The 19,922-nt window shown below is 36.6% G+C and overlaps 1 protein-coding gene and 1 long non-coding RNA gene across 3 annotated transcripts in view; one reads left to right on the top strand and one right to left on the bottom strand.

Moving 5' to 3' along the window:
* The window catches only part of LOC135839058 (uncharacterized), an 86,674-nt gene that overhangs the window by 5,495 nt on the left and 61,257 nt on the right, over positions 1-19,922 (top strand). The window lies entirely within an intron of this gene.
* LOC135839028 (uncharacterized) lies at positions 1,067-19,820 on the bottom strand. Of its 2 annotated transcripts, none has more exons than XM_065354884.1 (3): positions 19,387-19,820; positions 15,413-16,210; positions 1,067-3,579 (listed from the first exon to the last, which is right to left on the bottom strand). In XM_065354884.1, exons 1-3 carry the CDS (start codon positions 19,463-19,465, stop codon positions 1,742-1,744), a joined length of 2,715 nt encoding a protein of 904 aa, XP_065210956.1. In that variant the 5' UTR covers positions 19,466-19,820; the 3' UTR covers positions 1,067-1,741. The 2 variants fall into 2 exon arrangements, with proteins under 2 accessions (XP_065210956.1, XP_065210947.1); XM_065354875.1 differs by lacking the exon at positions 1,067-3,579 and adding an exon at positions 7,913-10,211.

Raw genomic sequence — 19,922 nt, 5'->3', positions numbered from 1 at the left:
AACTGTTTCAAAAAATCACAAGCATTTTGATCAAATTTTGGCCTCAGAATTCTTCAGAATTACCTAAAGAAGCATGTTTTCGTTAAAATATAAAGTTCTCATAAAATGTTGATCGGTTTTAAAAGTTTGCATCGCAACTTTTTCAGAAATCATGACCTAATTTTGGAATTTAAATTATTCTAAATCGTTCAAAAAATATTTTCATCGCAATATTTGAACTTCTTGTTAACCCATTTTGATTTGTCGCATATGAAAATTTTTCAAAACCACACAAAAACTTGGACCCAATTTTGAGCACAAAATTCTCAAAATTGCTCAAAAAACATTTTTGTCGAAATATTTGAAATTCTCGACAGATTTCAATCAATTTTGGTAAGTCGCATGAAACTGTTTCAAAAAACCCAAAAATATGTAACCCAATTTTAGACCAAAAATTTTTGAAAACGATCAAAAAACATTTCAGTTCGAATTTTTTAATTTCTCGTAAAATCTTAACCCATTTTGATAGCTCGTATTATGGTCACTTTTGAATAATTCTACAACTGTTCATTTTTGTAGGTACTCAAAATTATTGAAGGGGCCAAATCTTTATTTTTTTACATTTTTAATTTTTCTCCACTTTGGGAACCTTTGAATTGGAGAAGCAACTTTGTTTGACTGGCCGAGGAGAGTTTACTCTTGAGGAGGGGGAGGGGGTGTATTCGAAAAGGTTTTGACCAGAAATGGATCGACGAGTCGAAATATCAGATATTTCAAATTTTTCATTTTTTTTCAACTTTGTTGACCTTAAATTTTTGTTAGTATAAGGGAACAGAACCTGAATTTTTTGGGAAACCAAGAGAGGGTTCTTCTTGAATACTACGTAGTTATGTAATTGAAAATTTTTAGAAGTGTGTTTAATGTACATACATACTTTAATTTTTCATTTCATTTTATTTTTCTTAATTTTTACCTGCTTTGAGAAGTTTTGTGGGGGGGGGGAGACCAACATTATTTGGTACCGAAAAAGTTTGTTTTTTTTCAAAAATGGGGTTATTTAAAAAAACTTTATCACAGAAGTGGAAACTTTTCAAAAACATTTTACCAACTTTGTTTATTACATTTTTTTTTTTTTTTTTTTTACAAATTTAAGGCCTTTATTTGGGTGGCAGAAGGCAGTTTATTTTTGAAAAAGGGTTCATTTAGAAGAATTCTGACGCAGAAATGGAACTTTTTTGGATAAATTGAAATATTTTTGTCCTTTTGAATCGTGGAATTTTCGGCACGACTCTTTTTGGACTTTGAGAAAATGAAAAATTAATTTTATTCTTCAAAAAGAGAAACCCAAACTCTCCAACCCTTTCCATGAATTATTTCAAGTATTGCAGGAAATAATTCACTATTGAGGGGATGTATTTGTAAAATCGGATCATTTTTCCGTTTAATATCTTCGGAGCCTCGGAGGTGAATAATTTTTAGAAATACTCCGATTATATGTTCGAGTCTACTTTAACCATTTGATCTTGGCACAGAAATGAGAACGTGTCATGAATTTGTTCTGTAGCTGAAAATAAAACCAAACGGTTTTAAAAAAAGTCTTATATTTGGTAGATCCAGCAAGACACCAATTTGTATAAAATTCGGAAAAATGATCGTAAATCAACTATGTATTGTATGTCCCTAACTACCTATAATTTTTTTCGCAACATATTTTTATAGTGACACAGAACCGCTGATCTGCTTCATTGTGTCGACATCCATATCAATGTCTATCAATCGTCACAATAGAACCACCAAAACATAAAGCTTTTGGAATAGCTTTCTTGAATTCAAAACTTCCGTTGTTGGGGTAATAGCGGTAAAGTTCATAATGGGTTAAAACCGACAGCCTATCTTTATACTGCACAAAGAGTACACCTTCCATTGGTATATCGCGATAACTCCAATGCCATTCATTACCTGTAACATCGCGGTTGGATGTAATAATTTTCCCAGAGGCGAAAATAATGAAATCACGATCGTTAATCACACTGAAAAGAGTAGGATCTGGGATGAGATTTATCAAAGGCGAACCCTTCACACGATTCCAGGAACTGTTTCTTAAATCAAACTCCTCTACAACGTACTGGTAGCTAGAGCACCGGTATTTTACTGGCATTTTATACATCCTATACAGCGTTTTCCCATCACTTGTGTAGTCAAGATTACTTCTGAATGACTGCGGATCCTGCTTTATGAGTGTCGTCCAGAGGTCAAATTCCATTGAATATTTTGCTATTCGACCATCACCTGAACAACTATAAATCTCGTTATTGCAATTCAAGAGGGTGTAGACATGATAATACGAGTAGTCAAGGCCGACAAATCTAGGAAGATTGCAGCGCAGTTGAGTGCATGTTTTCAGAAAAAAATTATAAACCAGAAATTTAAGATCATCATCAAAGTGGGAAAGAATGAATAAATTATCATGAATAAGAGTCGCCGAAGATCGGTAATTCCTTGCTGTTGATGGTCCCCATGAGTACTCGTACATGGGTTCAGAATTATTAATTATTGATACGATCACATCTAGATCGGCGTTAAGTACATTTATATTTTCTCTCGCCCTTACTGAGATGAACATTGGTATTTCCAGCAGTTTCTGTTCCCTAGACATATTTTTGACGTTTTTTTCCTCATAAATAGTGTAAGGAAGTGACGACAGAATTTTCAAAAATTTTTCTTGAACAAAATTCTCTGGTGAGATGTTGAAATCTGCTACCGCTTCAGTTGTATATTGGTCATCATCTACCACACAAAGAGGATTTATAAGTCGAGCGATTTGGGGTAAAAATTGGTATCGATCCTTGACATTATTACTCGTCCATTTCGAACAAATGTCCAAGATTTTATGCGGATCGTCGAATTTGAAATGCGACGAATTCAGGACTTTCTTCAGCACAGGAAATGAAATAGAACAAAATTGCGACATGTTGTGGATATTGGGCCAGTTTTCCGCCAAATGTTTACTTAAATGAATAACGTACAAACTTTCATATTCCGACTTTTCATGTGCAAAATTCAAAATCTTTTCAACATCTTGCGAATTGGCTCTATGGTGTTCCTTCTTCAAATAGCGTATACAATCTTGTAATAATTCGTCGAGTCTTAAAAAATGGTCGATTTTTAAAAATTCTGTAATGTTATCCCATTTGTATTCGAATCTTTTGAATATTGCAATATGATTCTCATACCCGTATAGATAACTTATTACGTCTTCAAACGTTGATGGATCGATTTCATCACTGATTAGGTATTCCTCATCTTTACTTGGACAAGTCTTCGGAGTTCCATCAGATTGACCGATTGCTTCAGAATACTCTGCTCGGAAAATATCTCTAAAATAGTTAGATTTTGATTCTAAAATACGCCGATGAAGTTTATATGTTTTTTCTCTAACTCGAACTGTGATGTCGTACAAATCTCCATTTTTTCGGAATTCATTCAACTTGACAGAATCGTCTCGGTTATTTACATATCTCTCGTGTACTATAGTTTCTGTTTCACTTTCATCACTTGAATCTTCGGGAGAATATCGCCCATAACTGTCGTAGTTATAGTCTGCAAAATAAAATAAAACCTACAATTATGATGAATATTGGCAATTGATGATATGCTGCCTTATCGAAATAAATTAATGATCACGCTTTGTAGTTTACCACAATCCCAGGGCGTAAAGGATGTATTTTTAGAAACCCCTATTTTAAGTTAGGTAGGTACCTATCTATTATGATGGGCCTTCTTCCTTCTTTGACTTTTTTTTTGGAAAATTGGTGGGGCTGGAGAGGGATTTGAAAAAAGCTGTATGCGACGTTGTTGAATTCCCCCCTTTTCCATGGGTTTTGCATAACTCACAAAAAAATATGATTTCGAAATTTAAACCTGAAGTTGAAAGAAATACTGATAGATCACACTGTTCAGTGTTCAGTTTAAAAATGTGGTAGGTACCTATGTATCCCATTTTTTGAACTCAAAAAGAACGTTGATTTCCAAATTTCAACACCATAGTTTCCACTTCAATAGTAATCTGGGGGGAGGGGGAGGACAAGGGATGATCCTTCACGAATGCTGAAATAAGACCTAACTGATTACTGCAGATTTATACTTCTTCGATACAGCTGGCGCCCCCCTGGAAACAGTAGGATTCTAAAACTACTGGCTAATCATCCCACTACTGGTCAACATGCACCCTACATCTGGGTTAAAGCAGCTCTTGTCAGGGCCATTGACAAGGATGCAACCATTCCGAATAATGTCTGTAAACATTGAAGGTTTATCCACAACCAAAGAAACCATATTAACTGATCTAGTCAACAGACTGGAAGTAGATGTACTTGCCCTGCAAGACACACATAGAAGTGAAGAAAGCCGAAGACCTGAAATCAGAGGCATGAACCTGATCATCAACTACCCTCACAAAAAATACGGAAGTGCTATACTGGTCAGGCAGGACACTGAAGTGCGGAGCTTCTCACAATCCAGTGTGAACAGTCTTGAGATTTTAAGGATTGATATAGGAGGATGTAAGATCTCATCAATATGTATAATTATAAACCACCAAATGCGATATTCAAAAGGTGCGATGACCCCCACACTAGACAACAAGATTCGAAAATTGTCGTAGGAGACTTCAACAGCCACAGTGTGAACTGGTGATATGCGGAGAATGATGAAAATGGCGATTTGATGGAAAAATGGGCTGAATAACATCGATTAAACTTTATTTTTGACGCTCAACTTCCCAGATCCTTCAACAGTGGCTGATGGAAGCAAGGCTACAATCCAGATAATATCTTTGCTTTGGAGCAAATTGCACATTTGTGCTACAAATTGGTTGCAGACCCAATACCACACACACAGCATAGACCGATTGTATTTGAAATAAGAGCAATGATTAAAGCGATACAGGCCAAAAATCCACCTCCCCTTAGATTCAATTTCAGAAAGGCAGACTGGAAAACACCTAAAAATTACAACGCGTTCAACGAAGTGGTGAAAAAGATTTCCAAACAATACACACCAAGGGGAGCAAGAAAAGAATATATTCCGGGAATGAAGCCATACTTAGCAACTCAGTATAGGGAATATATTAAGAAATTCAATGAAAACCCATTCGATGAAGATACTGCAAAAATGGGTGATGAACTCATCTCAAAAATAGCCAAATTGAGACAAGAAAATTGGCAGGAATTGGCGGAGAACCTAAACTTATGTAAAGATAGTTGGAAATCTTGGCAGTTGCTGAAGAAATTAAACTGTGATAGAGCACAGTAGAATGGTGCCATAAGTCAAGGGTTGCAATCTGCGCATAAAAAGGTGTACACAAAATACTTAAACAACGCAAAAACTTGGACCTGACCCCTCCCTGCCCATCAATTTCAAAAATGGTTCACCAAATTCGTGCTGAAATCATGTCCTTTGAAATTAAGTAGTATCGATTCTGGGATTCTAAAGAACATGCAAAAATATTCCACCAATCAAATTTTCAGCTGCTAAAGTTCATTTTTGTGGTTTTTTTAATTTTGGAAAATCGAATTTTAGAAAAGGATTATTTAAAAGCTTTGTCCAAGTCCATTGAAGGTGGCCGTAAAACGTTTAATCCGAGTTTGTAAGTCTTAAAAATTGTATAATAGAGTTTTTTGTAAATTAAAAAAAAGATTGGCTCTAAAAATTCAAAAAAAGACCAAAACTGAAGCCTATAATGGATTCAGGAAGTCGAAAATGGAACGTCAGACCAATTTTAACTTTCTTTTCCTTTCATATTGAATTTCAATTCTTTTAATCGGCTTGTGAGTTTTCAAAAATTGAAAAATATGAAACTCTGCATTTAAAATTTTGCTAAGTTTTTTCAGTCTTGATGTTTTTTTTTTTTTTTTGATTGTAAATTGTTATTCTCGCAAATGCGAGTTGATTTTGTGCAGTGTCGATGAAAATCACTAAAAGGTTCTTTAATTTTGCCCATTTTCATTAGAAAAGCACTGTTTTGATTCCCTTCCCCCTCTCCTCGTGCCTTCTATTCTATGATGAAAAAGTTGAACTTGAACTCACATTAAAAAAAAAAAAACAAAAAAACAATCAACAAAATTATGTTCATTTTCATGTGAAAAACACGATATTCGGTATCTAGTTTTCAATTTCAACCCTACCCCCCCCCCCTTCCAGACAAATATGATGAGTTCATGTGATTTGTTGCATCGCAATTTTTTCTAAAATCCGAAAAATCTCAATCCAATTTTAGGTCCAAATTTTTCAAAATCGCTCAAAATACATTTTTATTGAAATCCATCAAAAATCCCAAGAATCATTAACCAATTTTTTGCTCAAAATTATTCTAAATCGCTCAAAATACATTTTTTTTTGAAATCCATTAAAAATCCAAAAAACCATGTGACCCAATTTTTGGCTCAAAATTATTCTAAATCGCTCCAAAAAAAATTTCGTCACGATTTTTGAATTTCTCGTGAAATTCGAACCCATTTTTATATAGGTTACGTGACATGTTTTCAAAAATTTCAATTATCTTGACCCAATTATGAGCTCAAAAATTTTTCAAAATCGTTTAAAAAGCATTTCCTTATGAATATTTGAGGTTCTTGCAAAATTGTAATTCATTTTGATAAGTCGCATGGCATTTTTTCAGAAATCCCAAAAATCTTGACCCAATTTTTGGCTCAAAAATAATTCTACAATGCTTGAAAAATATTTTCGTTGCAATATTTGAAGCTCCCATTAAATTTTGTCCCTTTTTGATAGATTGTGTCATAACTTACTTCAAAAATCACGAAAATCACGAAAATCATGACTCAAGTTTGAAATTTTAAAATTACTATAAATCGCTCAAAAAATATTTTCCTTGCAATATTTTGTAGTTCTCGCGAAATTTCAACACATTTTGGTTAGTTGCATGACATGTTTTCAGAAATTCCGAACCAATTTTGCGCTCAAAATTCTTCAAAAAACCTCAAAAACATTATTTCTGTTAACGTATTTGAAGTTCTGGCGAAATTTCAACCTACTTTGATTGGTCGAATAACAACTTTTTCAAAAAATTACAAAAATATTGACCAAATTTTGGCCTCAGAATTCTTCAAAATTATCTAAAAAAGGATTTTCGTTGAAATATTTGAAGATCTCATAAAATTTTGATCGATTTTAAAAGTTCGCATCACAACTTTTTCTCAAAAATCATGACCCAATTTTGTAATTTAAATTATGTATTCTAAATCGTTCAAGAAATATTTTCATTGCAATATTTGAACTTCTCGTGAAAATATTAACCCATTTTGATTTGTCGCATGTGAAATTTTTTCAAAACCACCAAAAACTTGGAACCAATTTTGGGCACAAAATTCTTCAAAATTGCTCAAAAAATATTTTCGTCGAAATACATATTTGAAATTCCCGACGAATTTTAATCAATTTTGATAAGTCGCATGAAACTGCTTCAAAAAATCCAAAAATATGTACCCAATTTTAGACCGAAAATTTTTGAAAACGTTCAAAAAACATTTCAGTTTGAATATTTTAATTTCTCGTAAAATTTTAACCCATTTTGATAGGTCGGATTATGGTCAATTTTGAATAATTCTACAACGGTTCATTTTTGTAGGTATTCAAAATTGAAGGAGCCGAATCTTTATTTTTTTTTACACTTTTATTTTTTCTTCACTTTGGGAACCTTTGAATTGGAGAAGCAACTTTGTTTGACTGGTCGAGGAGAGTTTACTCTTGAGGAGGGGGAAGGGGTGTATTCGGAAAGGTTTTGACCAAAAATAGAAAATTTTCGAGTTGAAATTTCAAATACTTCAAATTTTTCATTTGTTTTCAACTTTGTTGACCTTTAATTTTTATATGTACAAAAGGAACAGAACCTGATTTTTTGGGAAACCAAGAGAGGGGTTTCTTCTTGAAGACTACGTAGTTTGGTATGTAATTGAAAATTTTTAGAAATGTGTTTAGTGTACAGACTTTAATTTTTCATTTCATTTTATTTTTCTTGATTTTTACCTGCTTTGGGAAGTTTTATAGGAGGGAACCAACATTATTTGGTACCGAAAAAGTTTTTTTCTTTTTTTTTTTTCGAAAATGGGGTTATTTAGAAAAATTTTATCACAGAAGTGGAAATCGGAAAGTACGTATATTTCATGCAGTAGGTAATATTATTTGTGAAGAAATCAATTAAATATTGGCATTGATTATAATTGGTAGATCCAGCAAGACAGCAATTTGTATAAAATTCGAGAAAATAATCGTAAATCAACTATAATTTTTTTCGCAACATATTTTTATAGTGACACAGAACCGCTGATCTGCTTCATTGTGTCGACATCCATATCAATGTCTATCAATCGCCACAAAAGAACCACCATCAACATAACGTAAAGCTTTTGGAATAGCTTTCTTGAATTCAAAACTTCCGTTGTTGGGGTAATAGCGGTAAAATTTATCATCGGTTGATACCAGCAGCCTATCTTTATACTGCACAAAGTGTAGACCTTTCTTTGGTATCTCGCGATAACTCCATTGCCATTCATTACCTGTAACATTGCGGTTGGATGTAATAATTTTCTTATAGGCGAAAATAATGAAATCACGATCGTTAATCACACTGAAAAGAGTAGGATCTGGGATAAGATTTATCAAAGGTGAACCCGTCACACGATTCCAGGAGCTGTTTCTTAAATCAAACTCCTCTACAACGTACTGGTAGCTGGAACACCGATATTTTACTGGCATTCTATACATCCTATACAGCGTTTTCCGATCACTTGTGTAGTGAAGATTTGTTCTGAATGGCTGCGGATCCTGCTTTACGAGTATGGTCCAGAGGTCAAATTCCATTGAATATTTTGCTATTCGACCATCAATTGAACAACTATAAATCTCGTTATTGCAATTCAAGAGGGTGTAGATATGATAACAGTAACGGCCCGCAAATCTAGGAAGATTGCAGCGCAGTTGAGTGCATGTTTTCAGAAAAAAATTATAAACCAGAAATTTAAGACGATCACCAATGCTGGAAAGAATGAATAAATTATCGCGAATAAGAGTCGCCGAAGTTGGGCAATCCCATCCTGGTGATATTCCCCATGATGGCCATGATGAGTAAATTGCGTTCATGGGTTCAGAATAATTAATTATTGATGCGATCACATCTAAATCGGCATTAAGTACATTTATACTCGTATTTTCTCTCTGCCATACTGAGATGAACATTGGTATTTCCAGCAGTTTCCGTTCCCTAGACATATTTTTGACGTTTTTTCCCTCATAAATAGTGTAAGGAAGTGACGACAGAATTTTCCATAATTTATCTCGAACAAAATTCTCTGGTGAGATGTTGAAATCTGCTACAGCTTCAGTTGTATATTGGTCATCATCTACCACACAAAGAGGATTTATAACTCGAGCGATTTGCGGTAGAAATTGGTACCGATCCTTCACATCATGACACGTCCATTTCGAACAAATGTCCAAGATTTTATGCGGATCGTCGAATTTGAAATGCGGCGAATTCAGCACTTTCTTGAGCACAGGCAATGAAATGGAAGAAAATTGCGACATGTTGGGGATATTAGGCCAGTTTTCTGCCAAATGTTTACTTAAATGAATAACGTACAAATTTTCATATTCCGATTTTTCATGTGCAAAATTCAAAATATTCTCAACATCTTGAGAATTGGCTCTGCAGTGCTCCTCCTTCAAATTGCGTATGCAATCTTGTAATAATTGGTCGAGTCTTAAAGAATGGACGATTTTTAAAAATTTTGCAATGTTATCCCATTTGTATTCGAATCTTTTGAATATTGCATCCAGATTCTCATACCCGTATAGAGAACTTATTACGTCGTCAAACGTTGATGGATCGATTTCATCACTGATTAGGTATTCCTCATCTTTACTTGGACAAGTCTTTGGAGTTCCATCAGATTGACCGATTGCTTCAGAATACTCTGCTCGGAAAATATCTCTAAAATAGTTAGATTTTGATTCTAAAATACGCCGATGAAGCTTATACGTTTTTTCTCCAACTCGAACTGTGATGTCGTATAAATATCCATTTTTTCGGAATTCATTCAACTTGCCAGAATCGTTTCGGTCATTTACATATCTCTCGTGTACTATAGTTTCTGTTTCACTTTCATCACTTGAATCTTGGGGAGAATATCGCCCATAACTGTCGTAGTTATAGTCTGCAAAATGAAATAAAACCTACAATTATGATGAATATTGACGATCGATGATATGCTGCCTTATTGAAATACATTATTTAATGATCATGCTTAGTAGTTTACCACAATCCCACGGCACATTGGAAACAGTAGGATTCTAAAACTACTGGCTGATCATCCCACTATTGGTCAACATGCACCCTACATCTGGGTTAAAGCAGCTCTTGTCAGGGCCATTGACAAGGATGCAACCGTTCCGAATAATGTCTGTAAACATTGAAGGTTTATCCACAACCAAAGAAGCCATAATAGACTGGAAATAGATGTACTTGCCCTGCAAGAGACAATAGAAGTGAAGAAAGTCGAAGACCTAAAATCAGAGGCATGAACCTGATCATCAATCACCCTCATGAAAATACGGAAGCGCTATACTGGTCAGGCAGGACACTGAAGTGTGGTTCTTCTCACAATCCAGTGTGAACAGTCTTGAGATTTTAATGATCAATGTAGGAGGATGTAAGCTCTCATCAATATGTAGGTATATAAACCACCGAATGCGAAATTCAAATGGTGCGATGACCCACACACTAGACAACAAGATTTGAAAATTATTGTCATAGGAGACTTCAACAGCCACAGTGTGAACTGAGGATATGCGAAGAATCATGAAAATGGCGATTTGGTGGGAAAAGGGGCTGAAGAACATCGATTAAACTTGATTTTTGATGCTAAACTTCCAGCATCCTTCAACAGTAGCTGATGGAAACAAGGCTACAATCCGGATAATATCTTCGCTTTGGAGCAAATTGCGGATTTGTGCTATAAGTCGGTTGCAGACCCAATACCACACACACAGCATAGGCCAATTGTATTTGAAATAAGAGCAGTGATTAAAGCAATAAAGACCAAAAATCCACCCCCCCCCTCAGATTCAATTTCAGAAAGGCAGACTGGAAATCATTTGAGAAAGGGATAGATGACAAAATCCAAGGGTTGCAACCAACGCCTGAAAATTGACAAACTGTTCAACAAAGTGGTGAAAAAGATTTCCAAACAATATATACCAAGGGGAGCAAGAAAAGAATATATTCTGGGAATGAGGCCATACTTAGCAACTCAGTATAGGGAATAAAGTGAGAAATTCAATGAAAACCCATTTGATGAAGAGACTGTGGAAATGGGTGATGAACTCATCTCAAGAATTGGCCAAATCGAGACAAGAAAATTGACAGGAATTGGTGGAGAACCTAGACTTATGTAAAGATAGTTGAAGATCTTGGCAGTTGCTGTAGAAATTGAACTGTGATAGAGCACAGCAGAAAAGTGCCACCCATGTGACTGCTAACCAAGTGGATCACCAGCTGCTGCTGAATGGGAAAACTGCAGGAAAAGCCGAATGAAGGAAAATTGCTAGGTGTCATGCCACAGAGGTATATAACCTGTCCACACCAATCAGCAATGCCAAAGTGATCTGTGTAGTTTGAGCAGCTAAAAACAAGAATGCAGCAGGAGTAGATAATTTGTACACTGGACAGATCAAGCATTTTGGCCCTAAAATGATACTGTGGATCCAAAAAATGTTCAACTCCTGTATTGAAAAGCTCAAAATGCGTAGGTTATGGCGACAGGCTCATTTGATTGCGCTTCAAAAAACTATAAAAGATGCAAACAATCCAAAGAGCTACAGACCAATTTCATTACTATGCCACCTATGTGAAATTTTAGAGCGAGTTATCCTGAATCAAATGGCCAAATGCGTAGAAAAGGGACTTGTCAACAGGCAGGATTCAGACTAGGTAAGTCGTGTACTGGTCAAATCTTGAACCTGACTCAGCATATCGAGGATGGATTCAAAAAAAAAAGTCACTGGAGTAGTACATATTTGTAGACCTTACAGCAGCCTTTGATGCAGTATGCCACCGCTTACTCCAGCTGAACGTGTATGAGGTAACAAGGGACCATAGAGATACACTAGATTCACCAAAGTGGTGACTATGCTAATGAAGGATTGGCGCTTTTATGTAACTCTTAATGGGAAAAACAGTGCTTGGAGAAGACAGAAAAATGACCTACCACAGGGTAGTGTGCTTTCTCCTGTGCTTTTCAATATTTATACCAACGATCAACCTATTGGCAAAAACACACATTTCCTATATGCAGATGACCTGGCACTGGTAGCTCAACACAACACTTTTGTTGAGGTAGAAGATATACTGAATCAGGTGATTGGAGAGTTGGACACATGTTATAAAGCCAGCCACTTGAAGCCAAATCCCTTGAAGACCGAGACCTGCTCCTTTCACCTTTGTAACCACGAGGCAAGAAGGCAGCCAAATGTCCAATGGGGCAAATCCAAGCTGCAACATTCAGACTGCCCTCCATACAAGGAGTACCTAAGCATCAGTGAACTGCACACCAGTGAACTGACCCCCACTCAGGTGAAGAGTATACTTGAACATATCTAAAGGAAAGGCGAGGCAAAGATCCAGAGTGACAACTGGGGATGTACGATATATCAGTATAAGATCAAATGGAGTATTTACGATATAAGAACTAGAAGCTTTCCTAATGCTGCAAATCCCAGAGTATGCCTTGGCACATTGTGTTAGCTGGGACTTGGAGATGAGTAAGGGCCAGAGTCCTGCACGGTATTGTTAATAGTTATAACTAGTTGGTTGGCAACGCTAACTCCGGTTAACTATAGAGGTGACTCATCGCAGGCAATAGTCAACCTGTCTAACGATGCGTTGTTATAGTTGACGCGCAGATAACTAACTTAATCGTCGGATGGTTATTCAACTATTCCAACTAGTTGAATTATCCCCACCTATAGCATATTTATCCGAAATCTTATCGGAAATAGGTATGCTCGTCACCCCTTGCCTATGTACTCCTAACACAACGAGAAATAGTTGGATCAACTAGCTAGTTAACCATACCGTACAAAGTAACTGGAGTTGGGAGTAGTTGGTAACTATTTGATGCGCGCGCTGTCAATAGTTATCTAGTTGACAACTCATAGTTTAGATTATTTGAATACTCCCACAGATAACTAGTTGAATCAACTATACCGTGCAGGACTCTGGTAAGGGCATAGCAGTCAAATTCAGACGAGCCTTTGGCAATGTTGACACTCTAAAGTCAAGGGGTGCCAAAATGGGTGATGTGGTGGAGATACACAGCAAAGGGAAATACGTATTATATGCAGTAACCAAAGAAAGACACCAGGACAAGCCAACAATAGCAAACTTTATACAAACAATGAAAGCTCTGGCAGCCAAATGCGGTGAACTAAACATCACAAGAATAGCAGGACCAAGATTAGGGTGTGGCTTGGACCAACTTGAATGACCACTAGTTAAACAAGAGCTCCTACTCCTAGAGTGCTTCAAGGGCCTTACAGTGACTCTGAGAGTTTGCACCCTCCCACCAAACATGAAAGCACGAGTACCTGAACAAGATGTTAAAAACCAATATTGTCAACTGTAAAGCAACTTATGCCCAAAGCCAAATTCAAGACATGAAATACTTAGGACCGAATTTACCTGGATCTTGAGATAATCCTAAAATTTACTATAATATTTATTTATACTTCTTGTAAATACTAAACTTATAATACAGAAAACAATCTTTTCTTGTGGGCAGTTGGTGAGAAGCCCTAAGCAAGTGCACCAACGCGACTGCCCCACAAAAGTCCAAATAAACCTCGTGGCAATAACTAGGGAACCTAACCGGTTGGGATCACCCCTAGGCAAAATCACTCCCCCTTCAAACTTCACCCCAAGATGGGTTGGGGGCTCAGTTGTGATCAGAACAGGTACATGTGGAAATGAAACCTGGGAAGTGACAACTGGGCCTTAGGCAACTGCCTAGGGGTTTGGGTCGTGGTGGACAATCCGTCTCACCACCTCCCTTTCCCCTCCTCCCCTCTCCCCTCCCTGCTTAGACTTGGGGTGAAGCTATAATTATATGTAGATACATAAATGTTTATTCTAGTAACCCTTAGTCTAAGATTGTTTTTTCTTTAATTTAATAATAAAATACCCCCCCCCACCACCTGGTGCGGATTGGGGAAAATTTAAAAAAAAAACTGGATAGGTCGCTAACCTACAGGAAGCACTGCGGAGAGACCAAGATGAAGGTAGCCGCTCAAAGCAATGATTTGAAAACCAACAGGCAGTAAATGGTGAACAAGGCCGCAAGTCCTGAGGATGTCAGCATTGCCGCTGTGTTACTCAGCAGCCAAGTATGCCTGTCCTGTCTGGGGCTACTCAGCCCACGCGGATAAAGTTAATTTACCCCTGAATGAGGCATGTAGACTGGTCTCAGGGTGCCTATGACCAACCCCACTAGAGAAGGTATACGAATTGAGTGGAATCGCACCCTCGCCAGTGAGACGTGAGGTAGCCGCTAAAATGGAGAAATCAAAGGAGGTGGATAATCCTCTACACCCAATCTGCGGATACGAGGAATTGAAGCAGTTACGGCTCAAGTCTAGACAGAGCTTCTGGAGAAGCGTGAAAGAACTAGAAAGACCTCCAGAAGCAGAAAGAAGCCGAATATGGAGCCTAAAAAACGGAGGACCTAGGTCCGAGGCACTTCCAAGTGGGAGTCGTCTCTGCTATGGATCCTGGAAAATGCTAAATAGGTTGAGGAGTGGAGTTACATGTTCGAAATATAACCTCCACGAATGGAAACTGGGTGACAGCAATCTCTGCGAATGCGGAAAGGTACAGGACGACGAGCACTTGTTAAAGTGAGGTCTGGTTGGGGAATTCGACCGCAGAAGACTACATGGCACAATAGACAAAGGAGCAGTTGCGTTCCTGGAATTTTGGACGAAGAAAGGAATACGGATATGCGAAAAAAAAAAATATAGTAATCTTGGATTCGGATATTTTTGGATATAGGAAATATGAGCATGAGCTATAAAATCTTTACTCAAAGGGTGAGGGGATGGAAGGGATTCTAAAAAATGATAGGTATACTTACCTAATTATAACTTTTTTAGGGAGTGTCAAAAAAAAAAACTCGAAGCATTTTTCAACGGATAAAATACAAATAGGTGCTTGAAGGAGATTAACTGAATACCTCTACTACCTAGGTACCTACCCATTTCAAAAAGCATTTTTGAAATCGTTCGTATTTTATAGCACGCAAATGAGTATGACGAAAAGGAGTTGGACTTAATTTTATTTCTAACTCACGTAAAATAAACTCACCGAGTGTTGTTGTAGGGTGAAGTTTTCCACCATTGGCCACCTGTGCAAAAAAACACGTCGAGATCATTTTTTGTCTCGCCTCCTCGTCTAGATCGCACGAAGGTAAACATTTGCTGAAATCCGAATACATTTCTTCTGAATCACGGTGTAATAATTTAGTCTTTTTCACCAGTTTGGCCATGTGTGGAAGTCTATTTTTCATATCGTGACATAGCCATTTCGAGCAAATTTGAACAACGCGATATCTTGTGTTTTCATCCGCATCTTTGAGGTTCTTGATTAATCGAACAATGTGATCGAGCGGCACGTCAAATGAAAGTATTCCGTGATTTTGTAGGACATCCAAGTGATTTGACAAGTATTTCAAAACACTCTTCGATAAATACTCGAACTGGCTATTCTGAATGATGAAAGCGTACAATTCGATTATTTTCGCATCCTGCGGCGAACAGGATTCTAAATCGTGGTCGATCAAGCTACTGAAAAGTTGCAGATCTATTCTCATGCCGAAATGATTTAATTCCTTTAATAATGAAAGATAGTTATCCTTGTTTAAAACGTCGTATACTTCTTTTCCATGAACTATATCGAGTATTGCAGGAAATATGGAACTATTGAGAGGCTGTATTTCTAAAATTGGGTCATTTTTCCGCGTAAAACCCTCCGAAGTGAATACTTTCTCGAAATATTCCGATTTCAGCGATGAATTCAATCGATCTAAATGGTATATGTCGAAGTCAACTTTAACCAGTTGATTTTGGCACAGAAATGAGAACGTGTCATGAATTTGTTTTGTGGCTGGAAAATAAAACCAAAAAAAGTTTACAAATTGTTAATCGACCTGAATTTATCCTCGCTGGCCACCTCTCCTTCAAGGAAAAGATGTTCTCTGATCTGTTCTGAGGTACATATTATTATGACGAGGTGGGTATAACCGCGAACTCACAAGGGAACCTTTTGAGGTGCCACACTCCGATTTGAACGGGACCGCGATTTTTGGAAAGAGCATAGTCTAAAACCCCCAAAACCAAATTTTCAGCTGCCCAAGTTCATTTTTCGATTTTTGGCGAATTTTTGAAAATTGAAAATTGACTGTTTTTGGCGATTGATGCTTTTTTTAAAAAAATACGTACTTGATCAATAAAAATAGTCAAAATAAGTCCCAAAACTAATATTAATTAACCAAATCCAAATTTCACCATTTCCAGCCATTCTGGAGCCTCCAGTGCGATTTTTCAATTTCTCCAGAATTTTGAATTTGTTCCAGAAGGCGTAAATATTAAATTGGGCAGCTAAAAATCGAGTTGTATATTACACTCAACCTGTTTAACGAATTTATCCACATTTGAGCCGATTTTGAGAGTGACATCTCAAAAGTGGCTTTTTGACCAGCTTTTTTCAAAATTAAAAAATCCAAAAAATCAAGTTTCCCGTTTCTGAGGAAATTTTTGAAATTACGCGAATCGCTGTATGTTGTCTAAAACTAACCCCCCAAATCCAAATTTCTCAATTTCCTGCCATTCTGGAGCCTCCAGTGCGATTTTCAATTTCTCCAGCATTTTTAATTTGCTCCAGAAAGCGTGAATATGAAGTTGGGCAGCTAAAAATCGAGTTGTATATTACACTGGACCTGTTTAACAAGTTTATCCACATTTGAGCCGATTTTGAGAGTGACACCTCAAAAGTGGCTTATTGACCATGCTTTTATAAAAATTAAAAAATCCAAAAAAAAACAAAAAATAACCGTTTGTGTGGAAATTTTTGAAATTTGCGCAAATCGCTGTATTTTGTCCAAAACTAACCCCCCAAATCCAAATTTCACAATTTCCTGCCATTCTGGAGCCTCCAGCGCGATTTTTCAATTTCCCCAGAATTTTAAATTTGCTCCAGAAGGTGTGAATATGCAGTTAGGCAGCTAAAAATCGAGTTGTATATTACACTCGACCTGTTTAGCGAGTTTATTCACATTTGAGCTGATTTTGGGAGTGACACCTCAAGAATGGGTTTTTGACCAGCTTTTTTCAAAATTAAAAAATCCAAGAAATCAAAAGATAACCGTTTGTGAGCAAATTTATTGAAATTTGTGCGAATCGCTGTAATTTCTTCAAGAACTAACCGGAGGAGCGCAAATTTCACCATTCCCAGCCGTTTTGGAGTGAGAGTGACACCTCAAAAAACCACTCTTGAGGTGTCACTCTTGAAATCGGCTCAAATGTGGATAAACTCGTTAAACAGGTCGAGTGTAATATACAACTCGATTTTTAGCTGTCCAATTTCATATTCACGCCTTCTGGAGCAAATTCAAAATTCTGGAGAAATTGAAAAATCGCGCTGGAGGCTCCAGAATGGCTGGAAATGGTGAAATTTTGATTTGGGGGGGGGGGGGGTTAGTTTTGGACATATTACAGCGATTCGCATGAATTTCAAAAATTTCCACACAAACGGGAAACTTCTGATTTTTTTAATTTTTTAATTTTGAAAAAAAACTGGTCAAAAAGCCACTTTTAAATTGACTGTTTTTGGCGATTTATGCTTTTTTTTAAAAGTACGTACTTGATGAATAAAAATGGTCAGAATAAGTCCCAGAACTAATATTAATTACAGTAGACTCTCGATTATCCGACTCCGGATTATCCGACTTTCGGGTTATCCGGTAAAAATTTATCCGACTTACTTTTCGCATTATCCGACCCACCAAGGTCGGATAATCCAAAAAACCCCTAATTTTTGATTTTGAAGTGTAAATAATAGTGCAGTATGCAGCATTTTGTATTCTAACGATGTTATTTTCCTTGAAATTGATCCAACTTATCTCAAAAAATTATAATTTGAGTCAGTATTTCATTGTCCTTTATGTAAAAAAGTACATTATTTTTGTTTATTCATCATTTTTTTGATTTTTTGTTCCTGCTTTGAGCCAAAACTTGATTTTCTGAATGAAAATTGTCTTCTCAAGCTTATGCACTTAATTTCTACGCTAAAAACATCCATTTCGGATTATCCGACTTTTTTGGTATCCGACTCACCTTACCCCCCCAATTAGGTCGGATAATCGGGAGTCTACTGTACCCAAATCCAAATTGCACCGTTTCCAGCCGTTCTGGAGCATCCAGCACGATTTTTCAATTTCTCCAGAATTTTGAATTTGCTCCAGAAGGCGTGAATATGCAGTTGGGCAGCTCAAAATCGAGTTGTATACGTATTACACTCGACTTGTAGCTGCCTAAATTCATATTCACACCTTCTGTAGCAAATTCAAAATTCTGGAGAAATTGAAAATCGCGCTGGAGGCTCCAGAATGGCTGGAAATTGTGAAATTTGGATTTGGGGGGTTAGTTTTGGACAAAATACAGCAATTCGCGTGAATTTCAAAAATTTCCTCAGAAACGGGAAACTTGATTTTTTGGATTTTTTAATTTTGAAAAAAGCTGGTCAAAAAACCACTTTTGAGGTGTCACTCTCAAAATCGGCTCAAATGTGGATAAACTCGTTAAACAGGTCGAGTGTAACATACAACTCGATTTTTAGCTGCCCAACTGCATATTCACGCCTTTTGGAGCAAATGAAAAATTCTGGAGAAATCGAAAAATCGCGCTGGAGGCTCCAAAATGGCTGAAAATGGTGAAATTTGGATTTGGGTAATCAATATTAGTTTTGAGACTTATTTTGACCATTTTTATTGATCAAGTACGTACTTTTTTAAAAAAAAGCATAAATCGCTAAAAACAGTCAATTTTGAATATTCAAAAATTCACCAAAAATCGAAAAATGAACTTGGACAGCTGAAAATTTGGTTTTGGTGGTTTTAGACTATGCTCTTTCCAAAAATCGCGGCCCCGTTCAAATCGGAGTGTGACACCTCAAGAGGTTCCCTTGTAAGTACATAGGTACGGTAAGTGTAATCTACTGAAGAATATCTACTTTGATGGATTGAGCATTTTAAGTATTAGGTATACCTAAGAATTCAAACTCACCAAGAACGCAAGCATTTAGTCTTTTATTATTAAATACTAACAACACGAACAAAACTTTCACCACACTTTTTGGTTTCATTTTATTTGAAATTTAACTTACTGATCTTTGTCGCATTTCCTCGCTTGTGTTCTTGTAACATGAAATGTGAGTTTGCGTGCATCAAGTTGAGAAGCCTTATCAAATGAGGAAGTCAATTTTTTCCTAATCCATATCAAGGCAAAGCCATTTAGGTGCTGAAATAAAACCATATCAACTAAGGGAGTTTCTGCTACCCTTGACCTCAAATTCCATAATGTTTCATTGTTGTAACTAGTCGAAGTAAAAAAACTGCTTTCCCTTCAGCATCGAGTTACCCAAGTATTACCGCAAACTACTTCAGCTATTACAATCACTTACATCTGATGTTAAAGTGAAACACATTAAGTTTGAGAAAGTGAATTCCTGCTTGTAATTTTGATACAATCTGACCACTTAATAAGTACTTAAACAGATAGGCACCTAGTTACGTATCAATATTTAGAAGTTCAGCTGCCAA

The sequence above is a fragment of the Planococcus citri genome, chromosome 1, assembly GCF_950023065.1.
Source record: "Planococcus citri chromosome 1, ihPlaCitr1.1, whole genome shotgun sequence".
NCBI lineage: Eukaryota > Metazoa > Arthropoda > Insecta > Hemiptera > Pseudococcidae > Planococcus > Planococcus citri.
Note: the sequence above shows the minus strand (reverse complement) of the source record. Positions and strands in the feature narration are given on the sequence as shown.

Bases quoted from the DNA above. Each gene is read 5' to 3' on its own strand.
- LOC135839028 (XM_065354875.1), bottom strand. From the start codon at position 19,465: ATGAAACCAAAAAGTGTGGTGAAAGTTTTGTTCGTGTTGTTAGTATTT. The intron at 16,211-19,386 runs GTGAGTTTGAAT...TTTATTTTCCAG, and splicing joins ACTAAATGCTTGCGTTCTTG to CCACAAAACAAATTCATGAC. The intron at 10,212-15,412 runs GTGAGTTTATTT...TTCATTTTGCAG, and splicing joins TCACCCTACAACAACACTCG to ACTATAACTACGACAGTTAT.